This window comes from Phascolarctos cinereus, unplaced genomic scaffold, assembly GCF_003287225.1.
Source record: "Phascolarctos cinereus isolate Bilbo 61053 unplaced genomic scaffold, phaCin_HiC Scaffold_4;HRSCAF=312, whole genome shotgun sequence".
Lineage (NCBI taxonomy): Eukaryota > Metazoa > Chordata > Mammalia > Diprotodontia > Phascolarctidae > Phascolarctos > Phascolarctos cinereus.
This window is the reverse complement of record NW_027555847.1, coordinates 709,432,219-709,448,748: the sequence shown is the minus strand read 5'-3', so window position 1 is coordinate 709,448,748 and position 16,530 is coordinate 709,432,219. Positions and strand designations below refer to the sequence as shown.

The 16,530-nt window shown below is 44.5% G+C and overlaps 1 protein-coding gene across 1 annotated transcript; it reads left to right on the top strand.

Annotated features, from left to right (window-relative positions):
• Positions 1 to 972: 972 nt before the first annotated feature.
• PLA2G1B (phospholipase A2 group IB) lies at positions 973 to 8,159 on the top strand. Its single transcript, XM_021007963.2, has 4 exons — positions 973 to 1,051; positions 6,536 to 6,692; positions 7,427 to 7,554; positions 8,038 to 8,159. Exons 1-4 carry the CDS (start codon positions 973 to 975, stop codon positions 8,157 to 8,159), a joined length of 486 nt encoding a protein of 161 aa, XP_020863622.2.
• The last annotated feature ends 8,371 nt before the right edge of the window (positions 8,160 to 16,530 follow it).

Below are 16,530 nucleotides of genomic sequence, written 5' to 3'. Positions count from 1 at the left end.
CCTCTCTGACCAAAGCTGAGATCAGGAGCTTGCAGCAGAGCCAGGGTTAGTATTCTGACTCTTGGGATCTCAGCCCAGCCCCTTCTCTTTGTTCCAGGTGGAGAGAGGAGTGTGGTCAAAATGGCCTCCAGCAATGCCTTCCCCCAAGCTTCCTGGGGGATCCTGAGGTTTTTTTCTCCCTGGATACGTGTGGGTGCTTGGTCAACTTCAAGGCTGGCCTTGCTCTTATGGGGATTTAAGGGGTCAAGGTCCAGGCTCCAGAGCTTTTGATCCCTGAAACAAGCCCCATATGGAAAAAGGGCCGAGAGTCAGAAAAGGATGGGGGAAGGGAGATGGTGAGCATTTCACGTGTGTATTTCACATATGTAATTTCTCTCTTCAGAATTACTGGCATTTACTTTGCTTTTAATTTAAAACCTTTTATTCTGAATTTCAAAAACACCAAATAAAACTGGGACCTCCATATACATAATAGAACAGAAATGGAGGATCGTCTATAAAACTGTAGATCCATTTTTTATTTTTTTATTTAATTCTGGATTAGAGGCAGTGAGGCCTAGTGAGTAGTGTGTGTCCTTGGAATGGAAAACCTGAGTAAGTACTGTGGGACCCTGGACAAGTCACATAAACTCTGGTGCCCAAGGCTCCTCCCCGGACAGAGATGCCCTCTGGCTTGAGGGGCAAAGGAAGTACCCTCTGCATTGCAATCCCCAGGTCTAGTTCCATGCCTACCCCTGTTGGCGTATTCATGGGTTCATGTGTACATACACATGCACATCCGGTAGGCATGTATCAGGATCCACCCATGCTGACTTGCATGCATAATTTTTTTTTTTTTTACCAAGCCCAGCCTGGACCAGGGTTTAAGTACTTCCCAGGACGGCCAGTCAAGGCCGGCAAAAGGAGCTGGCAGAGAGAAGAACAAACATTAGTCCCTTATCGCTGGGGGACAGCTATAAGAAGGCAAGTCCCATGGTAGCCTCGTCTTTACTTTTGTTCACCTCCCCTGAGGACAGAATGCATCTCCTCCTCCTGGCCGTCTTCTTGGCAGGTACGGCATGTTAGCTCCCCTGGGTGCCTGGGGCTGGTCCGAAGCCGGGGTGGCCAAGGGGAGAGACAGACAGAGCAGTCAGCTCTCAGGGGACTTGGAGAGAGAGGGCCTCTTGGCACTGGTTTGTGGCAAATTAGCCCCAGCTTCTTCACCTTCACGGGATGGAAGAGACACATTTGATAGATGAGGAAACTAAGGGCTAGAGAAGCCATGCAGATAGTAAGTGGCAGCTCAGGTATGTGAACCCAGGTCTCTGATGCCAGATGACTATCACATAGGGCCCTTCCAGCTCTTAATGATCCTGGTGACATCAGCAAATCTAGGCTCATTAACCTTGGATAAATCACCTCTCCTCCCTCTGTGGACTTCTGATTCCTTCCCTGTAAAAATCATGGACCCAGTGGTCTCTAGTGTAACCTTCCACTTCTAAATCTGAGGCAGCTCTAGGCTGAAGACAGGGGCTAGACTTAGTTCTAAATTGGAGGCAGACAGCTTGGAGACCCTAGTGGCTGCAGTGCTGGATACTAGATAAGAAGAGTTGAGTTTGAATTCTGCCTCAGATGTTTCCTAGCTGTGTGACCCTGGGCAAGTCACTAAACCCCTCCGCCCACCTCAGTTTTTCTCATCTGTAGAATGGGGATGACAGTAATAGCACTACTTCATAGAGTTTTTGTGAGGATTATATAATAGTTGTAAAATGCTTTACAAAGCTGAAGCATTATATAATTATTAGTTATTATCATCATCATCATCATCATCCTTCAACTTGAGTTCAAACTCTACCTCAGACACTTATGAACTATGTCACTTCAGGGAAGTCCCATAACCTCTCAGACCTTCAATGTCCTCTTCTGTCCTTTTTCTCTTTTTTTGTTCTCTTTTTCTTTTTAAAAAAAGTATTTACTTTTCTCCAATTATGAGTAAAAACAATTTTCAACATTCGTTTTTAAAATTTTGGATTCCACGTTGTACATAGTAACAGCAACATTGTGCGATGACCGACGTTGATACACTTAGCTCTTTTCAGCAATGCAAGGATCTAAGACAGCTCCAAAAGACTCATGATGGAAGGTGCTCTCTACATCCAGAAAAAACTATGGAATCTGAATGCAAATGCAAGTATACTATTCTCTCTCTCTCTCCCTTTTTTCTTTCTAGTGGTGTTTCCCTTTTGTTCTGATTCTTCTTTCACAATATGACTAATGTGGAAATACGTTTAATAGGATTGCACATGTATCAGATATATCAGATTGCATGGCGCCTTGGGGAGGGGAGAGGGGGGAAAAGTTTAGAACTCAAAATCTTATAAAAGTGAATGCTGAGACCTAAAAATAAATAAATTAATTAATTAAGAAAAATTTGAGTTCTAAATTCTCTCCCTCTCTCCTCATCCCCTTCATTGAGATGGCAAGCAATTTGATATAGTTTATACACGTGTAGTCATGCAAAACATATTTCCATATTGTCCTGTTGTAGAAGAAAACATAGACAAAAAACCACAAACCCTCAAAACAAAGAAAGTTAAAAAAAAGTCTGTTTCAATCTGCATTCAGACTCCATCGGTTCTTTCTCTGGAGGTGGACACATTTTTCGTCATGAGTCCTTTGGAATTGTCTTGGACCCCTGAATTGCAGAGAAGAGCTGAGTCATTCACAGCTGACAACCTTACAATATTACTGTTACTGTGTACAATATCATTGCCTTCTTATGTAATGTAAAACGTTGCAAGACCTGCCTCACAGCGCAATTGTGAGGAAAGTCGTAATCCCTTCGCAAACTTCGGGGTGCAGTAGAAGGAGCCATTGGTTTGCTTCTATGTAATTAAATAATTTCGAGGGGGCTGTGTAGCACAGTGGCTAGCGAGCTGGCCTAAAAGTCAAGACAACCTAGGTGTAAGTCATCCTGGCTGTGTGACCCTGGGTAAGTCACTTAAACTCGTGGTAGCCCAGGCAGCTCAGTTTATACGAGGAATTGTCAAACAGGTCAGTCAGTCAATAAATGGGCGCTGTGCTAAGGGCCGGGGAGACGGAGGAAGCAAACACATGGTCAAACAGCAAACAAACCCATAGCTATAAACGCGCCATATCGACAGGATCAATGGGAAATAACGGACCAGGAAGGCACTCGATTTAAGAGGGGCTGGGAAAGGCTTCCAGGAAAGAGGACTGCAGTTGGGACTCAAAGGTAGCCAGGTGGAGATGAGGAAGCAGAGGGCTCCAGGCATGAGGAACAGACAGGGAAAAGGCCTGCAGCCAAGTCTCTGAGGGTCTTTTCGTGGAGCAGCCAGGAGGCCAATGTCACTGGGTGGAAGAGTTTGTGGTGGAGAGTGAGGCATCAGAAGACCCGGAAAGGGAGGAAGGGGCTGGGTTCAAAGGGTCTTGAATGACAAACAGAGCATTTTGTAGGTGATAGGGAGTTTGTTAAGTAGGGACGTGATATGATTACACCTGAACTTTAGGAAAATCACTTTGGTGGCTGAATGGAGGCAGGACTGGAGTGGGGAGAGACTTCAGACTCACCAGAAGCTATTGCAATAATCCAGGTGGGAGGTGATGAAGCATAGCAATGTCAGAGAAGAAAAGGGGGTGTACTTGAGAGCTATTGCCAAAGCCTTGGCAACAGCTTGGATATGGGGGGAGGGGATGAGAGATAGTGAGGAATAGAAGAAGACTGCTAGGTTGTGAGCCTGGGGGATGGGGAGGATGGTGATGTCTTAACAGTAATAAAGAAGTATGGGGAAGGGGGACTTAGGGGGAAATTATATAGCACTTACTATATGCCAGGTACTGTGTTAAGTGTTTTACAATTATTATCTCAATTGAGATAATACTCAAAACAGTCCTGGGTGTAGGTGCTATTATTATCCCCATTTTACAGAGGAAGAAACTGAGGCAAATAAGTTATATGACTTGCCCAGGAACACATAGCCAGTAAGTATCTAAGGCCACATTTGAACTCAGGTCTTCCTGATTCTAGGCCCATCACTCTTATCTACTGTGTACCTAGCTGATAATGAGGAGGGGGGTTTTGGGACCTCTAGTTTAAGATGTCTACTGGACATCTAATTCAAGAATCATTAAAGGCATTTGGAGATTTGAGATTGAAAGTCAGCAGACAGGCAGAGTCATCAGCACAGAGATGGTCATTAAATCAATGGCAGCTGATGTGATCGCCAAGCGAAGTGGTATAGAGGGGGAAGAAAAGAAGTCCAGGGAGAGAGCCTGGTGAGATATCTGTAGTCAGTGGTTGTGATCTGGAGGAGGAGCCATCAAAAGAGACTGAGAAGGAGTGGTCAGAGAGGTAGGAGGGGAGAAAAGGGGGGGGGAGAAAAGAGAAAGAGAGAAGAGAGAGAGAGAGAAGGAGAGGGGGAGAGAGAGGAGAGACAGAGACAGAGACAGAGAGAGAGACAGAGAGAGGTGTCCTGAAAAAAAAGCAGAAAGAAGAGAGTATCGAGAAGAGAGTGATAGACAGTGTCAAAGGCGGCAGAGACTCAGAGGTCAAGGAGAGTGAGGATGGAGCAGGCCCCACGGACGTTAATGGAGGGACAATAAACTCGAGGGTCAGGACCAGAAAGGAGAGGCATGACCTGGATCATATTGGGTCTGGGCTTCCAGTAACGTTATCCTCCAACACTTCTTTCTAGAATAGAGGAAACCATGGGTCTGTTAAAGAATGTAAGCTCCTGGAGGGCAGGGACTGATTTCTTCTTGGCTTTGTACCCCCAGCACACAGCACACAATGTCTGGTGTATATTGCTGTTCAGACCTTCAGTTGAATCAGACTCTTCATGACCCCAGGACCATAGTACACCAATACTGTCCATGGGGGTTTCTTAGCAAACACATCGGAGTGGTGTGCCATTTCCTTCTCCAATGAATTAAGGCAAACAGAAGTTAAGTGACTTTCACAGGGTCACACAGCTAGTAAGTGTCTGAGGTCGCATTTGAACTCAGCTCTTCCTGACTCCAGGCTGGCACTCTACCCACTGCACCACCTAGCTGTCCCCAACATTCATTTTTTAAAAATTTTTGTACACTACAAATTTCCGCCAAAGTAATTTTCCTTAAATGTAGACCTAACCATGTGACTCCCCTTCTCCACCAAATCCTGTAGCTCCTGATGTATTTCCTCTAGGATAGAGCAAATTCCTCTGTTTGGATCTTAAAGCCCTTCACAACATGATCCTAACCTATCTTTTTATCCCCACTGTACATCACTTTCCCTCCCATACTCTCTGATGCAGCCAAACTGGCCTTCTCTCTGGTCCTCACACTTGACACCTAGATTAATATTCCTAATCAATACTGATGTCGATATTTTAAATAAAAAAATCAATAAGGAAACTACAGCAATATATCACAAACATTGTACACTATGACCAGGCTGGATTTATACCAGGAATGCAGGGCTGATTCGATATTAGGAAACTATAAAGGTAATTGACCATACTGATAACAAAGGCAACAAAAATCATATGATGATGTCGATAAATGCAGAAAAGGCATCTGACAAGATACAACACCCATTCTTGTTAAAAAACACCAAAAAGTACAGGAATAAACAAAGCTTTCCCTAAAATGATACATCATATCTATGGAAAACCAAAAGCCAGCATTTTCTGTGGTATTTCTAGAAATGCTGGCTATTACAATAAGAAAAAGAAATCGAAGGAATGAAGAAAAAAATTGCTGCTTTTTACAGAGAATACGATGGTTAATTTAGGGAACCCTAGAAAGCTGACTGTTAAACTAATTGAAACTTGAGGAGGAAAAAATTTGGGCTATCAATAGTCATATGAAAAAATGTTCTAACTCACTAAAAATTAGAAAAATACAAATTAAAATAACTCAAAGCTCTACTTCATAGCCCTCTGATTGGCAAAGTTAACACAAAAGGAACATCGCATACGCTGGAGGGGCTGTGGGAAAACAGGTACATTAACAAACTGTTGGTGGGACTGTGAACCGGTCCATTCTAGAGGGCAATTGGAACTCTGCCTAAAAACCTATTAACTGTGCATCCCTTTTGACCTAGCTGCTAGGTGTGTACCCTATAGATATCAAAGACAGAGGAAAAGCACTCATATGTCCAAAAAACTCAACCACAATGCCAAAGGACTTGGGATGAAACAGACTACTCATTTCTAGATAGAGAGGTGATGTGTGTGTGTGTATGTGTGTGTGTGTATATATGCACATACATACAAACACATATATACATATGTGTGTGTATATATACATACACACATACATACATATATATTTTAAGGACATGGCTGATGTGGGAATTTATTTTGCCCAACTACACATATTTATAAAGGATTTTTTTTCTCATTTTCTCTATAGGAGAGAATATGGAATTTCAAATAAAATCAAATTTTAAAAATAATGTTAGAAAAGTAGATAGGAACTATATTATAATAGGGTAGAAATCTCTAGCAAGCTAACCACCCCCAGACTTATGCCTGTTTCTCCCCCTCTTCAGTGGGCATTACTGCTGATGCCAGCCCCCGAGCATTGTGGCAGTTTCGAAATATGATCAAGTGCGTCATTCCCGATAGTTACCCCCTGCTGGACTACAACAATTACGGTTGCTATTGCGGCCTGGGTGGGAGCGGCACCCCTGTGGATGAACTTGATCAGTGAGTAACCATGGCAAGAAAAGGCGGGTGGATGGTCTACAGATCTTAGCCCTCGGAGCCAGTTTACTTCCATAAATAGTTAGTGTCACAGGCTGAATTAATCTGACCTTGGCCCCATCCAGCTCTAAGGTTTTTAACGCCTGCTCAGGCAGAATGGTGGGCTTGGAGTCAAGCAGACCTACATTCAAATCCCTTCTTGGACACTTAGCAGCTGTGTGACCCTGGGCAAGTCACTTAAGCCTCCCTCAGCCTCAGTACCAATCCAGCTAAATTCTGGGGTTTGTTACCAGGTTGGCTGATAGGGGAAGAGTAGGCCAGTCAGTCAATGAACCCTCAAGGAGTTTCCTTTCGAGCAGAGGTGAGAGTTGACTCTTACCTGCTAGCTCCCCATCTGTGGTCCTCCCCACTCCAGCCCCCAAGAATTGCCATCTTCTCAATCTGTTTTTCTCTGTCCAAAACTCTATGAGGATGATGGCTACCTGGTTGGTCTACTGGAGAGCCAGAGCCCTGGATGGGCAAAGACAGGAAGGCAAAGGGTCAGCTTTTAGCTGAAGAGGAAATACAGAAAAAATCTGGATGGGGTGGGAGGACACTAAGTCTGGAAAAATTTCCCTTCCAGGCTTCTGGGGCCTTTGAGGATGGGGCAAGGGCCTAGGAAAAGTGGCCATCTGTGGGCACCTCCGGCTCACACCTTCGGCTCCTGGCCTGGCACTGATTGCTATCCTTTCCCTCAGGTGCTGTCAGGTGCACGACGAGTGTTATTCAAAGGCCCTGAAGCTTGACAGCTGCAGTTCTATCCTGGGCAACCCCTACACCAATAGTTATTCCTACAGCTGCTCTAACAATGAAATCACCTGCAACAGTAGGTGCACTCCAGGCTTCACCTTACCTAAGGCTTGTAGGCCTCCCATGAGTGGGAAAGTCCTGTCTCCCAAACTGAGGGGGGGCAGGATTTGGTGTCCTCTTAGGCCCTGACCTTTCCTGTTCCAAGCCCCTGCCAGCCCTGACATCCCTTATTCTAAGGCCCCTGCCAGCCCTGCCATGCCCTGTTCCAAGGCCTCTCCCAGCTCTGACATGCCCTGTTCTAAGGCACCCCCCCAGCCCCGACATGCCCTGTTCTAAGTGCCCCCCCCCAGCCCTGACAACCCCTGTCCTAAGGGCCCTCCCAGCCCTGACATCCCTTATTCTAAGGCTTCTCCCAACTTTGACATTCTCTGTTCTAAGGGCCTTCCCACCTCTGGCCTTCTATGATAACAAGTCAATTGCTTAAGTTAGGGATGTTCATTGGCGCACAGTGATACATCTGACAGTTAGCTCAGACCTCTTTCCATCTTCCCCTCTCCAGGCAAAAATGATGACTGTGAAGCCTTCATCTGCAACTGTGATCTAAATGCTGCCTACTGCTTTTCCACGGCACCATACAACAAAGAAAACAAGAACTTGGACTCGGAAACATACTGCAGCTGAAAAGAAACTATAGGTTCTCCCTCCGTCAGCCCCGTCGGAGGCAGCCACCTTCCTCTGAGCCTGCAGGCTGTCGCCTTCATTAAAGCATCTTGAAAGGCTCCCTGTCCTCTAGCTTTTTCTTTCCTCCTCTTGGGGCCTCAGACTTGAGGGAATTGTGCTCAGAGAGCTCTTGTTATGGCTGAGTCTTCTGTTAAGTCTTGAGGGAGGCAGAGTTGGGAGGATAATTAACACTGAAATCACCCATCGGGACAGAAGAGAACCGCATCCTTAGGAACTAGGAGGGGGCTAGCTAGTCTTGGATTTTCCACCTGGGAAAAGTGTGATCTTGGAAGAGTGAGTTGAATGGATGAATGAATGAATGAGAAAACATTTTCTCTCGGGCTCAGTTCTGAGTCCCACATGTTAGGAAGGATGTTTGAGAACTCATGATAACTCATAACCATGGTGTCCAAGGGTCTCATGTCCCTTCAATCCTTCTGGGCATCTTGGTTCAAAACCTGCAAGTTAGTTCATTTTTTAATTCTTCCCTCTTACTGGCCCCACCTCCATCCAATTAGTTGTCAATTTTAGGTCTATAACATCTCTCAAATCAGTCTTTAACGCCCTCTTTCTGGCCCTGATCACGCCCAGACTACCCTGGTGTCACAGCCTTCTAACTGGTCTCCTCGTCTCCAATTTGCTTCTCTCTTAGAATCTCAGTTCTGCTGACTCTAGTCTCTCTGTTGTCCAAAACCTTCACCTTGGCATTCACGACCACTAGCAAAATGGCTCTGATTTACCTTTTTGGGTTCACTTCATGCTTTCCTTTGTGAACTCTAGGCTTCCATCAAACCGGACTTTACTCAGCATTCATCGTCTACTATGTGTCAGTTATGGTGCTAAGTGCTGGGGTTACAAAGGAAAGCAAAAAGCAGTCCTTGCTCTGGAGGCACGCACAGTTCAATGCAAGAGACAACACACTAACAAGCTATTTACTGGGTGACCTTAATGGAGTCACCTATGCTGTGGAGCTCAGTCAGCTCTAACATCTGCAGAATCTAGCATCCTTTAGAATGAAGGAGCTGGACTACTAGATGTCCTCAGAGATCCCTTCCAGCTCCAAAAAGATGCTCAAATGATCAGCTCCATCACTTGAGCCTTTTATTATGTACTTGACACTGGTGGAGGTGCAAAGGCAAAAATGAAATAATGATGACTTTCCTCAAGGGGTTTTTAGTCTGAGAGCAACATAGGCTCATTTACCTAGATACAAGCCAAGTTCACTCAAGACCATTTGCAGTGTTCCAAAGTGGAGAGGCTGAGCTGCTGTGGGATAATCAGGAAAGATTTCATGGAGGAAACAGCCCTCGAACTGAGCTTTGGAGGAGGCTAGAAATTCTAAGAAACAGGGATGCCAAGCATGCCAAGCATGGGGGACAGATGGCCCATACAAAGGCATGGAAAAGGGACACAGAATTCCATGTGTTGGTGAACGTAGTAAAACAAGTTTGGCTGGACCCAAACTGTAATATGATTTATTTTTATTTTCAGTTCTAAATTCTCTCCCTCCCTCCACTCCTCTTCTGCTCATTGAGAAGGCAAGAAATATATACTCATCATACATATGGAGTCACAGAAAATATTTCCACTCATCTTTATGAGTTCATATCTGGTCTCAGATACCTACTGGCTGTGTGACCCTGGCCAAGTCACTTAACCTTGTTTACCTCAGTTCCTCATCTGATAAGCCAGAAAAGGAAATGGCAAACCACTTCGGGAACTTTGCTAAGAAAACCCCAAATAGAGTCAGAAGAGTCTGACATGACTAGTAGGGGGAAAAAAACATGAAAAACAAAGAGAAAAAATAAGCTTCATCCACACTCAGCACCAGTTCTCTATCTGAAGATGGATAGCATTTTTCATCATGAGTCCTTTGGAATTATCATGGTTTTTAGTGTATTGACCAGAGTTGCTAATTCTTTCACAATATTGCTATTACTGTGTATGATGTTCTCAGGGTTCTGCTCCCTTCACGTTGTATCAGTTCACACAAGTCTTCCCAGGTTTTTCCGAACCCACCCCCCTCTATCATTTCTCCAAGCACCACAGTGTCCCTTCATAATCCTGCCATTCCCCAATTGAGGGAATCTTTTTTTTTTCAGCCTAAGACAAGGTTTATTAGAACATCCATCATATTGGGCAGACTCTTAAGGAGTCTGAACATTAATAAGCAGTGGCTAGATTTTAGGCATCTGAGCATCTTAATGGAGACAAGGTGGACCTTATATACAGAAAGCGCGTGGGAGGGATCTAGGAGTGGGAAAAGTTCCCACTAAACTTTTTTTTTTGAGGCAATTGGGGTTAAGTGACTTGCCCAGAGTCACACAGCTAGGAAGTGTTATGTCTCTGAGGCTGGATTTGAACTCAGGTCCTCCTGACTTCAGCGCCGTACTCTATCCACTGTGCCACCTAGCTGCCCCAGGAATCCTCTTTCCGATTTGTTGCCACCGCAAAAAGAGCTACTATAAATATTTTTTACACGTGAGTGTTTCCTTTTTCTTTTATCTCTTTGGCTCTGGGATTGATACTGCTGGGTCAAAGGGTATGTATGCTGTGCCTGGTTTTATAGATAAAGTCTGCATGGGTAGGCTGAAGCCTGATGATAAAGGGCTTTGAAAGGCCAGATTGAGGAATTTCCATTGCATTCGAGGAGCAACTGTGAGCCATTGAAGCTTCTTCACCAGGGGAGGGACTCCAATACTTGCTCCCTTATGCCCCCTAACTGCCACGCATTTCTCTGCCTCCACCTACCCCGCCCCTAAAAGAGACACAAAGCCCTCGTGGGGACTAAGTAAGCAAATGAAATCCCCACAACGGCCAAGTCCGGAAACACAGCAACATTGTAAAGAAAAGCACCTTGGAGGGGCATCAGACACTTAGTATCTAGGTGACCCTGTGAAGATCCAATGAGATAATTACATTTTGCGAACCTTAAAGTGATTTATGAGTATTAATTACGGGAGAAGGGGCAACATTGGGAACATTGTAACTATTTATTTGGCGCCCAACGAACTACTCTCCAGCTCAAAAAACCAGGCTCAGAAAAGGCAGAGCACAGCAGGGGGGAGCCACATGGCGATATTTACCTTCCTTCGCCACGTGATCCCGCCTCGTGCGCGCGATCGCCGCTGCAGGGAAGTGAGCAGGACACCTGAAAGGCGATTGGCTCGCTCTTCCTCACGTGCCCTCCGGCGCCTCTCCCTATTGGTGACTCCTTTCCTCCGCCCCCCCACCTCCACCTCTTCAGGCCTACCGGGCGCTCTGCTTTTACTCCCCAGGTAGGAGCGCCACGTGACCTCGGGCTCCGAGTGTCGGCCTGAGAGGAAGGGGAAACAGGAGCTGTGCGCAGGCGCAGGTAAAAGGTGCGCGCGCCCAACGAGCTGGAGAAAGAAATGGCAAACCGCTCCAGCATCTCTGCCCAAAAAACCCCAGATGGGGTCGCAGAGAGTCGCTGGTGACTGAACAACAACTTTATAAATGCTAGTTATTATTAAGTGTTCTCTGTTAGATTGTGGGCTTCATAAAGTCAGGGACCATGATTAAGACTTTCTTTGTATCCCAGCACTTGACATGTAGTAGGCACTTAATAAATGTTTGTTGACTTTCCAAGGCACCAGGCTGGGAATGCCAAGACAAGAATAAACCTACTTCTATCGTCTAAGAGTTTATACCCCCCCACACACACACCACACACACACACCCCTTTTTTAAAAAAAGAAATTTAGTTCAATTTTTTTCTTTGTTAACTTGCATTAATTTTTCCTTCTTCCCATTTCCTATTGAACCCTCCCCACCACCATTGCCAAAAACAAAACCTCATAATAAGGATGGCCAGTCTAGCAAAACTGATTCTCACATTAGCACCATCCAAAAAATATGTGCTGGTCCTGTATTTGGAGCGAATCAGTCACCTGTCAGGTGGGCAGCGGGTTTCCTGTTGGTTCCCGTGGAATCATGGCTTGTCATTGCCTGGATAAGAATTCTCAAGTTGTTAAAGTTGTTTTTGGTGGTGTTAACATTTTTGGACATGGAAACAGCAGGAATGTGTTTGCTTCATTGAATAGTTCTTACAAAGGTTTAGTCTTTCTTTTGGGGGGTTGGGAGAGAAGACAGTCGTCAATGTGGTAGGTAGCGTAGGGAATGAAGTGTCAGACTTGGAGTCAGGAAGACCCAAGTTCAAATCCTGCATCAGACACTTAGCCAGGTGACTCAGTAACCCACAGGGTGCTTGTGATAACAAGATAAAGGCTTATATAAATACTGTTTTTAAAAACCCTGAATACAAATGCAGCTCTTTTCACTTTTCTCTGAAATGTCTGTCCATGTCATCATTCCCTGTATTCTTATATGCCCCAATAAGTGGGCAATCTCTTAGCTTCCATTTTTCTGTGACGACAAAAAGAACTGGTATAAATGGATTCGTTAGGTATGGGTCCTTTTCCTCTTGGATGTCTGAGATAAAGATTAGCCACAGTTTAGTGATTTTGGGCAGCTAGGTGGCGCCATAGTGCACAGAGCTCTGGGTCTGGAGTCAGAAAGACTTGAGTTCAAATGTGACCTCAGACACTTCCTAGCTGTGTGACCCTGGACAAGTCACTTAACCCCGTTTGCCTCAGTTTCAAACCACTCTAGTATCTGCCAAAAAAACCCAAATGGGATCACAGAGAGTGGGACACAACTGGACAACAATATTTATAAAGTGCTTTATGGCTTGCAAAGCTCTCTCTCTCTCCCCATACATATATATATATATATGTATATATATATATATATATATATACACACACACACACACACACACACACACATATATACACACATACACATACACACACATATATATACATATACACATATATACACACATACATATATATACACATACACACACACATATAAATATATATGAAATTTTATTTTTTTTGCTTTTTGGTGAGGCAATTGGGGTTAAGTGACTTGCCCAGGGTCACACAGCTAGTATGTGTCAAATGTCTGTGGCTAGATTTGAACTCAGGTCCTCCTGACTCCAAGGCCAGAGCTCTATCCACTGCACCACCTAGCTGCCCTCCCTTTATATATATTATCTCATTTGAACCTCCCAATAGCCCTGGGATGTAGGGGCCATTCTTGTAAAGGAGAAAACTGAGGCAGACAGAGGTTAAGTAACATTCCCAGAGTGCCACAGCTAGTGCCCGAGACCAGATTTGAACTCATGATGAGTCTTCCTGACTCCAAGACTGGCACTCTCTCCACTTCTCCACCTGGCTGTCTTCAAAGGGGTTATAACAGTCAATAATAAAACACTGGGGGGGGGAGAAAGGAGAAAGAAAAGCATAAACGGGGGGGGAAAAAGGATGGAGAAAAAGACACAGATAGTAATCATAACTGTGAATGTGAATGGGATGAACTCTCCCATAAAACGGAAGTGGATAGCAGAATGGATTAAAAACCATAATCCTACAATATGTTGTTTACAGGAAACACATTTGAAAAAGAGTGACACATACAGGGTAAAGGTAGAAGGCTGGAGCAGAATATATCATGTGTCAGTTGAAGTAAAAGAAGCAGGGGTAGCAATCCTGATCTCAGACAAAGCAAAAGCAAAAATAGATCCTATCAAAAGAGATAAGGAAGGAAACTACATCCTGCTAAAAGGCACCATAGACAATGAAGTAATATTGTTACTCAACATATATGCAACAAATGGTATAGCATCCAGATTCTTAGAGGCGAAGTTCAGGGAGTTACAGGAAGAAAGAGACAGCAAAACTATACTAGTGGGGGACCTCAACCTCCCCCTCTCTGAACTAGATAAATCTAACCACAAAATTAACAAGAAAGAAGTTAAGGAGGTGAATAGAACATTAGAAAAGTTAGGTATGATAGACCTCTGGAGAAAACTGAATGAGGATAGAAAGGAATATACTTTTTTCTCGGTGGTACGTGGCACATACACAAAAATTGACCATGTACTAGGACAAAATTAAAAGAAATAAAATAAATTAAACAGTCAATAATAGTGTAGAAAGAGGTGGGTACAGGTGGGGGAGGGGGAGAGAAGTGGGGAGACAGGGAGTGAGAAAGGACAAGAGAAGAGAAAGAAAAATAACATATATCCAAGGCATAAAGTACTTCTCTTCACAACAGCCTCATTTTACCGATGAGAAAACTGAGGCCCTGGAGGTTAAAAGCTTTGACCTATGTCACCCAGGTAGATAGGACCTGCCCAAGGCTTTAGACTCGAATTCAGAGCTTATGCCATCCCAGACCTAGACTTCTCTGATAATGATGAGGGACCTCAGAAACAAGAGAGCATGACGTGGGGGAGGAGGAGGTGCCCCAAAGCTGCCAACCACCTGATGGCTCTTTACCCACTTCCTGCCTCCAGGGAACTTCCCCATATCCAGACCCTCCTTCTTCCCAAGTCTGGCAACATGCCTACTTCGGGAAATGTTACATAAATGTAATCAACTATGCAGGTAGGGCTTCTGCTTTGGGGAGCACCAGGCAGATTTTCATGGTTGAAATTGTGCTTATGCGATGGCCATGGTGGGATGGAGACCGAAACCCTTCCTTGGAGCCAGGACCACCTGGCACTTGGGAGATGGGCTTAGCTGCATGTCCTCATCAAGTCATGTCACTTCTCAGTAGTCTAAAGTAATCTTTAGGGCAGCTAGGTGGCGCAGTGAATAGGGCACCAGCCCTGGAGTCAGGAGGACCTGAGTTCAAATCCAGCCTCAGACCAAACACTTGATACTTACTAGCTGTGTGACCTTGGGCAAGTCACTTAACCCCAACTGTCTAAACAATAAAAATTGAAAAAAAAAAGTAATCTTTAATACTAATAGCTGGCTGAGAAAGTGCTGACCCGAATTAGGAGGAGTTTCCTCATTAGAGAGGTCCCTAATGAAATCACAGGGCCTGTCCCTATACAATTAAAGGGCTTTCCCTGTATCATAATTGAAGATTTGGAGGTACCTGCCCCTCTGGCATGTAGGATAAGATGGCAGCCTTCCCAAATGAGCGTGAGATTTTAAAATATTTTTATATTTCTCCCTGGAGTTTTCTGGGGAGATGGAGACGTGACCAGTAACACACAAGAAGGAATTTGAGTTTGTGGGTAGGTTATGATAATTCTGGGTGTCCTGACTCTTTAAGTGGTCCATGCTGTCTCCCTGCCATATGACCATCTTCTGTGAGAGCAGTCAACAGAAGAAACACACACTCGGGTGAACAGAAGAAAGTTAAGGGGCTGCGTTGATATGGGAGAGGAAATGCTTAGAAAGATCACTCAGTGCAGTGATTTTGTTTGGGAAGGTTTACAGTGGGATCCAGACTGCTACACGTGTCGGTAGTACAAGATGTCCCTAATCAAGTGGGCCCAGAGCCAGAGAGGATCTATTTATTAACCTTGGACAACACCTTGTTTCTGGTTCCCCAGGACTTAAGCCATAGTGACTGGCACACAGTAAGCGCTTAATAAATGCTTGTTGGCTGACGGACTCTCGGGAGATACTCTTTCAAAAGAATTCCATCATTCATGATGAAACGTGCTACCCACCTCCTGCGAGTCAATAGGACTCTAAGTGCAGATTGAGACTTTGGGGAAGGGTGGATAGAGCGCTGGGCCTGGAGTCAGGAAGACTCATCTTCCTTTATCTGGCCTCAGACGCTTACTAGCTGTGTGACCCTTCACTTCACCCTGTTTGTCTCAGTTTCCTCATCTGTCAAATGAGCTGGAGAAGGCAGTGGCAAACCATTCCAGTATCTCTGCCAAGAAAACCATAAAATGGGATCACGAAGAGTCAGACACAACTGAAATCACTGAATAACAACATGGCTGATTTGGGAATTTTTTTTTTTGCTTGACTATATGTTTGTAACAAGTTTTTTTTTCCTTTCTTTTTCTCAATGGAGAAGGGGAAAAGTGAAAAGAAATTGGATTTTGGTTGATTAAAAAAAGCAACAGATATTTTAAAAAAATTTTCATTTCAGGATAAAACCTCCAACAGAGCCATCATACCTAAGGTTCTCAGACGCCACATTTTGTGACGCCAAGGGCCAGCCCTCAAGGTGTTGAGCCCACCTTGTCTGCCTGGAAACTCTTGTTTTCTAAGCCACCCCACACCAGATTCAGCTTTTTACCAACCCAAGGTGGATCCCTATTGGCCAGTTAAGTTGCTGGTTCTTTCTTCCAAACATCAGAAATGGAAGCTGAATTTTTTTTTTCTTAAATAATATTCTGCAGATAAAGAAGTAGAAGGAAAACAACTTTATTTTCTCTGTACCAAGAACGGTGGTAGGGCTCAGGAGTCCTTGATTCTAATTATTT

Coding starts and splice junctions, on each gene's coding strand:
- PLA2G1B (XM_021007963.2), top strand. CDS start 973: ATGGTAGCCTCGTCTTTACTTTTGTTCACCTCCCCTGAGGACAGAATG. Junction 1,052..6,535: donor CCTGGCCGTCTTCTTGGCAG/GTACGGCATGTT, acceptor CCCCCTCTTCAG/TGGGCATTACTGCTGATGCC. Junction 6,693..7,426: donor CCTGTGGATGAACTTGATCA/GTGAGTAACCAT, acceptor CCTTTCCCTCAG/GTGCTGTCAGGTGCACGACG.